We start from the raw sequence: 10,284 nt of genomic DNA on the forward strand, positions 1-10,284 counted from the left end.
TGGGATGGAAACCAGGGCCTTGTGGATGCGTTCGAGGCGAAACAAAACAAAAACAAAAAACAAATACACAATGGAATTCTGTGCGTCCATCAGAAAGAATGACATCGCCCCATTTGTTAGGAAATGGAAAGACTTGGAAAAAATTATATTAAGTGAAGTAATCCAGGCCCAAAGAAACATAGGTCCCATGGTTATTTGCAATCACTAGTATATGTCTGAGACAAGCAGAAAAGGTCAGATAAGATGATGTTAAGCAAAATGAACCCCAAGATAGGACACAAGTGGTTTTTTCTTCCTTGCTATTGTTCCTAATGTATTTATAAGGTACCACGTGATTTTTTTGTTGCTTTATATGTCCCTCCCCCATGGTATAACCCCTGTTTTCACTGTATTTGATGTTGGTATAATTTGGGGAGGGGAAGGGAAAAAACAAAATGTTTAAATAGGGATACAGGTGGACCCACTGTAACAATGAGATGTACAAGATGCTATGAACTTTACAATTTAGGTGGGGGTGGGGAGTGTAGTTGAGGAGGTGGGAGAGAAGGGATGGTAGGAGAAAAACAAAGGAGGAGGTAACAATGCTGGATAAGAAATGTACTCATTACCTTGCTCATGTAACTGTAACCCCTCTGTACAGTATTTTCACAATAAAAAACTTATTTTTAAAAAAATCATGGGCTGGGAAGGTGGCTCAGTGGTAGAGCGCTTGCCTTGCATGCCAGAGGCCCTGGGTTTGATTCCTCAGCACCACATAAGCAGAAAGAAAAAAGCCGGAAGTGGTGCTGGGGCTCAAGTGGTAGAGCGGTAGCCTTGAGCTGAAGAGCTGAGGGACAGCGCCCAGGCCCAGAGTTCAAGCCCACGACCGGACCCAAAAAAAAAAAAAAACCCAAAAATCAAAAACCCTACCATTAAGCCAGATGCTGGTGGCTTCCACCTGTAAGCTACTCAGGAGACTGAAATCTGAAGATCAGGGTTTTAAGCTAGCCTGGGCAGAAAAATCTGAGCCTCTTAATAACCAATTAACCACCAAAAAGCTCAAGTGATGCAGTGTCATCCTCGAGTGGAAAAGCTAAAAAGAGATCAAGGCTCCAAGTCCAAGTCCCAGTACTGGCCCAGAAATACACAGACACAGACACAGACACACACAGACAGACAGACACACACACACACACACATACACACACACACACATACCCATCATTGAACTATACTTCCAGCCCAATTTATTTAATTAAATATTTGATTAGCATGCTGTAGTTTCACAAGGAGGGGGAGATTGACTTTGACAGATGTGTACAATATATCCCCCTATAGCACTTTGACTTTCCCCTTTCTCATAGCCCTTGTCAACCCAGTGCCCTCCCACAGTAATTACCCCAGTAGAGCCTGTTTTACTTTCTTGTCATTCATTGTTGTTGTTGTTTTAATATGCATTGCTTCAAGGAATCTCACCATGGTATTTCATTCATGCATATGTTAACATTTTGTTCACAACAACCCTCTCTTGCTTTCTGCTTGTCCTTCGAATCCCTATTATCTATAGCTTTAAGATTCCCCAGATCATCTTCACACATAGTTTTTCTGTATTTTAAAATTATTCATATCAGCCAGGTGCTGGGGGCTCACGCCTATAATCCTAGCTATGTAGGAGGCTGGGATCTGAGGTTTGAGGTTACCCTGGGCAGGAAAGTTTGTGAGACTCTTATCTCCAATGAACCACCAACAAGCCAGAAGTGGAGCTATGGCTCAAATTCTAGCCTTGAGGAAAATATGCTCAAGGACAGGTCCCAGGCCCTGAGTTCAAGGCCTAGTACCTGTGCATGTGCATGCACACATGCAAGATACAAATGTGACTTTTCTCTTTTTTCCTTTCTTCCTTCCTTTCCTTTTTTGTTAGTCATGGAGCTTGAACTCAAGGCCTGGACACTGTCCCTAAGCTCTTTTCCTCAAGACTAGTGCACCACGTTGAGCCACATACCATTTCTACAAATGTAACCTTTCTTTCTTTCTTTCTTTCTCTCTCTCTTTTTTTCTTTTTTGTCAGTCATGGGTATTGAACTCTAAGCCTGGGCACTGTCCTTCAACTCTTCAGCTCAAGGCTAGTGTTCTACCACTTGAGCCACAGCACCACTTCCTGTTTTCTGAGTGATTTATTGGAGATAAGAGTCTCACATACTTTCCTGCCCAGACTGGCTTTAAACCTCGATGTTCAGATCTCAGCCTCCTGAGTAGCCAGGATTACAGGCCTGAGCCACCAATACCCTGCCCAAATGTGACTTTTCAATACACAATTGGGAGACTAGAAAATGTGTTTGGCCTAACGTTTCTTCCTTTTCGCCTGCAGGTATGACGCTGGACGGGATGGTTTCATCGACCTGATGGAGTTGAAGCTGATGATGGAGAAGCTGGGGGCCCCGCAGACTCACCTGGGCCTGAAGAGCATGATCAAGGAGGTGGATGAGGACTTTGATGGCAAGCTCAGCTTCCGGGAGGTACCAATGCCCTGTCGGTCCAGCGCCCCCAGAGGGAGTGGCGGTGGGAGGAACTGCAGTTTACCAATGGGTTGGCCTCCTGAGAGTGCTGTTTGGACATTCAAACTACATTTCTGCTTTTAAAAATACCTTTAACTCAGGAGGCTGAGATCTGAGGATCGAGGCTCAAACCCAGCCAGGGCAGGAAAGTCTGTGGGACTCTTATGTCCAATTAACCACCAGAAAACCGGAAGTGGAGCTGTGGCTCAAAGTGGTAGAGTGCTCGCCTTGAGCTGAAGAGCTCAGGAACAGTGTCCAGGCCAAGTTCAAGCCCCACAACCAACCAAAAAAACCACAGAAAAACAAAAAAACTTTAAGTGTTCCTATCTGTAATTCTAGCTACTTGGGAGGTGGAGATCAGAAAGATCTGTTAAATGTCAGCATGGGCAAAAAATACATGACTTCTTCTCAATCAGTTAAAAAAAATCAGGCATGATGGCTTCTGCCTGTCATCCTACCTGCTTGGGAACTATAACTAGGAGGATCAAGGTCCAAGCTGACCAGAGCATAAATGGGAGACCTTACCCGAAAGATAATTAAACCAAATAGGGTTTAGGGCGTGGCTTTAGTGGTAGAGGTCTGCCTAGCAAGCACAAAACCTCGAGTGCTAGACTGGGAAAATGCCCAGGTAACAGACTGAAGACCTACATGCATAGCCGAATTGCATTTGGGCAAAAGAGTAAGAAATGTAGTCATGTGCTGGTGGCCCACATCTGTAATCCTAGCTATGTGGACGGGTGTCTTTGGTTGAACTGACCAAGGTGAGCCCTCCCTTCCTGCTGTGACTAACTGGGCTCATCACACACAACTCCAGAAATTGCCATCTTGTCCTGGCCTAGGCCGTGGAGCAGGTACACGTGCTAACGTGCCTTCCACGTTTTTCTTTGTGATCTGTATTTGATCTTCCTCCCATTTCCTGACACTCTGCCAGCTCCTAGTCCTCTTGAAATAGCGGAAGTGTCTTTGCATGCTAAAGAGAAGACTCATGACTGGCCACCACTAGTGGTCACAAGAAGGATCTCTGGGGCTGAAGGTTAAATCGATCGTCAGGGACCAATGACTTAATTAACTATGTCTATATAATGACATCTCCATAAAACCAGAAAAAAACTGGTTTCTTTATTTTATGCGAGTGGGGAGGTGGGGGGTGTCTAGATTACTAAGCACAGGGAGGTTCCTGGAGGGAAGCCCAGTGTATACATCTCTTCATCAGTACATGTAATCTGATCCTCTTCTGAATGAGATTCAATGACACCCCACTACGATTCACCACCCACTCATCCACTGCACAAACAACCACTTGTTTGGGGACCCCACACTCTGGGATCCTAAGTATGGTATGAGAGCTCTTCCCTTTTCTCGTTAGTGTGATCATGGGAAAGCTGTGTGGCATAGCCCTTGGGTGATGGTGTCCAGCTTTTGCATTCACAGCTAAGGACCTAGGGGGCCAAATGGTCAGGATCGTCCAGCGCAGGGCTGCATGCGGGCTGCCGCCTGCCCCTGTCATCACAGCAGGTCTCTCCTGCCTCCTGCTGACCCTCTCCTGCTTTCTGTATGGGATATGCCTGGGTTGGCCTGGGGTATGGGACGTTGGGGGGTTTTGCCTCAGGGAAGGGAGCTTCAACTTTGGTCCCCACCTTTGTGACTTCTGGAACAGCACAGGAGATGGGTTTTGGGGGTATTTAGACATAATGCCCACAATGTGCTTGCCATTTTCTGGTCAGCTTCCAGTGTGGCCATTCCCTGCTGATGGTAGACATCCACATCTGGCAGTCTCCAAAGATGGGTAGTTTTTTGTTTTGTTTTATTTTTGAGTTTGTATGTGGTTGTTGTTGTTTTGGTGGTACTGGGGTTCAAACTCAGGGCCTGAGTGCTGTCACTTAGCTTTTTTTGCCCAAGGCTAGTGCTACACTTCTGGCTTTGGTAGTTAATAGGAGATACAGAGTATTCATGGACTTTGCTGCCTGGGTTTTGAACTGAAATCCTCACATTAGCCTCCTGAGTAGCTAGGATTACAGGCCTGGATCTACCCTTGAGTTCTTTAGACATCTTTTTGTTTCATGAATATCTCCTATTCACTTAAGCCAACTGGTTTATTCTAGTCATCAGCAACCTATGAGATCTAATACGGGGAACGTGTTTCTTCAGCAGCCAGAACCAGGGAGTTAACAATCTCTTCAATCTATCAGCATCCATGGCTGTGGCTGAAGAAGCTTTTGAGCTTTCTCTCTCGGTCTCTTTCTCTTTCTGTCTCTTTGCTCCCCTCCCCTCCTTCCCTTCCCTTCCCTGCCCTGTCCTTATAGTCACAGCCAGGACCTTTTTCCACGTCTTCTACCACATTCCTGTCTTTGTGAACTATAAATAGCAAGACAAGCAAGGCTGGGCAGTCTGAGAAATTGTCCTTCAGGGCACTGAGTGACTGTAATGAAATGGAAATGCCAAATATGTCCAGCTTGAGTTGGATTTTCCTTTTTTTTTTTTCTTCCTTCTTTGACTGGTTAGGATTGGGGGACCCTTGATTTATGATGGGGCTGCTCTTGGTAATGTGCTGGGGTGGCAGAATGGGTACCAATACCTGGATGGACCCTGGGACCTAACAGCCCAGAAGCCATACCTCTGGGAAAGAAAAAAACAACAAACCTGTGAGGACCTCATTAATGTTTCCAGTTCACAGAACACAAACGCTTTCAGCCCTGCTATAGCTGTGAAGAACTAAGTGTCAGGGATGGGGTGAGCCCTCAGCACTGCTTGGGGCTAAGTTAGAGTGGTGCTCCCTCTTTCCTGAGCCACTTCCCAGGCCATGAGAACACTGGTATGGAGGGCCACCTCCTCCAGGGCAGCGAGGTGGGGACACTCTGGAAATGAAATGCTTAGGACAGGTGGGTGTGTAGTCTGCTTTCTGTTGCTCTAACAGAATACCTGAGACTGGATTGTGTAGAAAGAAAAGAGGTTTATTTTAGGTTGTGGTTCTGGAAGTCCAAGAGAATGGTGCTGCTGGTATGTGCTCAGCTATCTGGTGAGGGCCTGGTGCTGCTTCCGCTCATGGCTGGAGGTGCCAAGGCGCGCCGGATGTTAGTGGATGAGGGGAAGCAGTGGAGGGGCGAGGAAGCAGAACTCGCTTGACAATACCCAGCCTCCTGAGCCCACTTAATGACCTGCTTGCTTGCATGAGTGCTTCCTTGCTTCTCTCCCTCCCTCCCTCCCTCCCTCCCTCCTACCTACCTACCTATCCTTCCTTCCTTCCTTCCTTCCTTCCTTCCTTCTTCCCTTCTTCCCTCCCTCCCTCCCTCCCTCCCTCCCTCTCTTCCTTCCTTCCTTCCTTCCACTTGTGCTTTACCTTTTGAGCCACACCTCCACTTCCCACTTTCTGCTGGTTAATTGAAAATGAGTCTCAGGTGCGTTTCTGTCTGGGCTGGCTTCAAACCACGATCCTCAGATCTTAGCCTCCTGAGTAGCTAGGATTATAGGCATGAGCCACCAGCATGTGTTGGTGACCTGATTGCTTCTTAAACATCCCCCATCACTGGACACCATTCTGTTGTAGATCATGCTTCCCTATCAGGCTCAGTGGAGCCACACCCGTACTGGCATTAGAGCAGCCAGCAGGGTGCCGAGGGACTGGCATTGCTTCCCTTCCCACCAATCACATTTACAGCACTGGGGTCTTGGCTGCTGCTGCCTCTTCCAAGCTGGAGCTCTACCATCACCTCCCTCCCCTTGGCCCTGGTCCCACGGCTGGGGGCTGGCTTCCTTTAACACACTTTTTCTTTTTTCAAGCCAGTCTCCTGGCTCTGACGATCTATCACAAACCCAGTCTTTGCTGGCCTCTAGTGAGAGAGCTGGACGCTGCAGCAGGATGAACCTGGCATTTCTATCCGTCCACACTGGCCCCTAAACTTGGCAGAACTACAAGTCTCAGGGCATCTTGGCTTGTCCTCGCTTAGTCTCTGGCAGTGTCCACAGTGGCCTGAGCACCCCTGAAGTTTTAAGGGTTGTGACGGTGGCTGCGACTCACTCAGCACACTGCCCTCTGGAAGGAAGAGGCCTGAGCATGCCCAACCCTCAAGTTGGAATCTGGGAAGTCTGTGGAAGTGGTTGTCCTGTCACTGTTTTAGAGCTGCAGGAAAATGGTGTCTTTTCAGTTGGAAAAATAAGTAGTAAGGATCATCTTAGTTGCTTGCCAGGTAAAATCATGGTTACTTAAAGAACTAAATAGCCACTGAATTGCCTTGGGAGAGAACAGGAAGATGACTGAACAGCCATTTAAGTTTGATGGACTTAGTTAAGAATTCATCCTGCAAGGCACTGGTGGTTCACACCTGTAATCGTAGCTACTCAGGAGGCTGAGATTGGAGGATTGCAGTTCAAAGCCAGCCTGGGTGGACAAGTCCCAACCAACCAGCAAAAAGCTGGAAATGGAGATACAGATAAGTGGTAGAGTGCCAGCCTTGAGTAGAAAAATAGCCAAGCAAGAGCCTGAGGCCCCGAATTCAAAACACACACACACACACACACACACACACACACACACAGTACTGTATTGATTTGACAGAGTTGCAAGACTTTGTAAAGGTATTATCTTCCTTGTCTTATATTTTATGATCTAGAATGCTGTGGTATGTACTGGTAACATTAACTGAAAATCCAAATTCATTAACTAAAAAAGCAAGTGACAGTGCCCAGGCTCTGAGTTCAAGCCCTAGCACGAGAAAACACACACACACACACACACACACACAGAACCCATTTAATACTTAGAATAGCTGTATGTATCTTTTAGCTTTTCACACTTGCTTACCCAATAAATTGCCATGGGCTATCATCATGGTTTGTAATTGCGGAGTCATGATATTTCAGGTTATTTGAATATAATAACTTTTTGAGGTAATTGGGTGTGTGAGCATGCACGTGTGCATGCACACATATGTGCAAGTAATAGGGCTTGAATTCAGAGCTTCACACTCATGCTAACCTATCTACTTGAGGCCAGTGCTCTACCACTTGAGCCACACCTCCCCTTTCAGCTGTTTTAGTAAATTTTTGGCAATAAGAGTCTCATGGACTTCCTTACCTGGGCTAGTTTCAAACTGAGATCCTCAGGTCTCAGCCTCCTAGGGAGCTAGGATTGCAGTTGAGCCACCTGTGCCCAGGCATTTTTATATTTTAATAGGTGGAATCCATGAAGCTATGTAAAAAGATGTAACTAACTGCATTAGAAAATGAAAAATGACAGAATATTATCCCTAGATCAGATTTTTAAAAGCTATGGATAAAGGTTTGTTTAGAAATCATTTGTTACTATGGCATTCTCCCTTTCTCAGAGCAAGTATAATTGACAGAAAGTACACAAGTCACTCCTTCCTCCTCCAATTCCAGGGCATGGACTCAGGGTCTCTCCATCTCATTCTGCTTTTTCTGTTCATGGATGGCTCTACCACTTGAGACCACACCTCAAGCCTGAGCTTTGTGGGTGGTTAATTGAAGATAAGAGTCTAATGGGGCCAGGTGCCAGTGGCTCATGTCTGTAACCCTAGCTACTCAGGAGGCTGAGATCTGAGGATCGTGGTTCAAAGATAGCCTGAACAGGAAAGTCCATGAGACTCCTGTCTCCAACTAACCAGAAAACCAGAAGTGGTGCTGTGGCTCAAGTGGTAGAGTGCTAGTCTTGAGCTGAAGAGCTCAGGGACAGCACCCAGGCCCAGAGTTCAAGCCCCACAACTGCAAAAATAAAATAAGAGTCTCATGGACTTTACTGCCCAGGATGACTTCAAACTATAGTCCTCAAAGCTCAGCCTCCTGAGAGAGTAGGATTACAAGCGTGAGCCACCAGCACCCAGCCCAAAATTGTTTTAAGAAGTTGGAAGTAGCTGGGTGCTGGTGGCTCACGCCTGTGATTCTAGCTACTCAGGAGGCTGAGATCTGAAGGATCGTGGTTCAAAGCCAGCCCGGGCAGGAAAGTCCATTAGACTCTTATCTCCAATAAACCACCAATAAACTAGAAGTGGTGCTGTGGTTCAAGTGGTAGAGTTCTTGCCTTGAGCTGAAGAGCTGAGGGACAGTGTCCAGGCCCAGAGTTCAAGGCCAATGACCAACAAAAAAAGAAAAAAAAAGTGCAAGTTGATAAATGAGAGTGATGGGGGGTGAATTTGATCAGGATATATTATGTGAAATGTCAAAATGAGACTCCTCTTTCTGCTAAGGGAAAAGTAAAACACCTTTCTGACTATGAGTTTTTTGAGGGTTTTTAAAAAAAATTATTGTATTGGGCTGGGAAGGTGGCTCAGTGGTAGAGCACTTGCTTTGCATGCATGAGGCCCTGGGTTCAATTCCTCAGCACCACATAAGCAGAAAAAGCCAGAAGTGGCGCTGTGGCTCAAGTGGCCTTGAGCTGAAGAGCTGAGGGACGGCACCCAGGCCCAGAATTCAGGCCCCATGACCAGCAAAAAACAAACAAATAAATAAATAAATAAAATATTATAATATGGTGTACAAAGAGGGGTTCAAGTTGTGTAAGTCAAGTAAAGAGTACATTCTTTTTGGACATTCAAGTAAAGAGTACATTCTTTTTTTCTCTCCCAGGAAAAAAAAATTTCCTTTTTTTTTTTTAAATGTATCCTGTAGATCAATTCAAAGTTTCATTTGTTAGATCTGACATTTTGAATCTGGAGGAAGATTCAAGGATAGATTATTCAATAAATAGCACAAGATTTACTAAGTAACTATTTGGTAGAAAATAAGGTTAATGATTTACCCTCACCAGAGAGAGCAGAATAAATTTCAAAGATTAAATATTTACATGTTTTTAAAAAACAGAGGCCATAAAAATAGTAGATGAAAACCCAGGTGAGTGTTTGTGTAACCTCAGTGGCAAGAAATGTTTTGCTAAGCTTAACTCTGGTGAGAACAAGTAAAAAGATTGGATAGTGTTTGTGTAAAATGTTTTAAAGTGCAAAAATTCCATAAGCAAGCCAAGCAGGGTGTCACACATCTGTAGTCCCAGCTACTTAGGAGGCTGGGGCTGGAGGATCAGTTGAGTCACAGGTACAAGACCAGATCAAGCAATATAGCAAGACCCCATCTCAAAAAATAAATTACCATGAACATAATTTAATTGGTAGATGACAGAGTAAAAGTATTTAAAATGTACCTAAAACATACTAAAAGCTTGGAAGATCTTTTAACAATGAGAAGTAAGCACCGGGCGCCGGTGGCTCACACCTGTAATCCTAGCTGCTCAGGAGGCTGAGATCTGAGGATCACGGTTCAAAGCCAACCCGGGAAGGAAAGTCCGTGAGACTCATCTTCAATAAACCACCAGAAAACTGGAAGTGGCACTGTGGCTCAAGCAGTAGAGCAAGAGCCAAAGAGTGCAGGGATAGTGCCCAAGCTCAGGGTTCAAGCCCATGACAAAAGAGAGAGAGAGAGAGAGAAGTAAGTGATAATGCAAAAATAGAACCTATGAGACACCTGTAACCTTAGGTACTCAGGAAGCTGAGATCCAGAAGATCAAGATTTGATGTCAACCTGGGCAGAAAAATATGTGAGTCTCTATTTCTTTTTTTTTTGGGGGGGGGTCTGGTCATGGGGCCTGAACTCTGGGCCTGGGTGCCATCCCTCAGCTCTTCAGCTCAAGACTAGCGCTCTACAACTTCAGCCACAGCACCACTTCCAGCTTTTTTCTTTTTGCTTATGTGGTGCTGAGGAATCGAACCCAGGGCCTCAGGCATGCAAGGCAAGCGCTCTACCACTG

At 45.6% G+C, this 10,284-nt stretch overlaps 1 protein-coding gene across 1 annotated transcript in view; it reads left to right on the forward strand.

Moving 5' to 3' along the window:
• Window positions 1-10,284, forward strand: part of Efhd1 (EF-hand domain family, member D1) — an 80,963-nt gene that overhangs the window by 35,212 nt on the left and 35,467 nt on the right. Inside the window, exon 5 of the mRNA XM_013022320.1 lies at window positions 2,348-2,495. Coding sequence (XP_012877774.1) covers window positions 2,348-2,495 — 148 coding nt within the window. The remainder of the gene's footprint in view (window positions 1-2,347; window positions 2,496-10,284) is intronic.

Source organism: Dipodomys ordii, unplaced genomic scaffold, assembly GCF_000151885.1.
Source record: "Dipodomys ordii isolate 6190 unplaced genomic scaffold, Dord_2.0 Scaffold1, whole genome shotgun sequence".
Lineage (NCBI taxonomy): Eukaryota > Metazoa > Chordata > Mammalia > Rodentia > Heteromyidae > Dipodomys > Dipodomys ordii.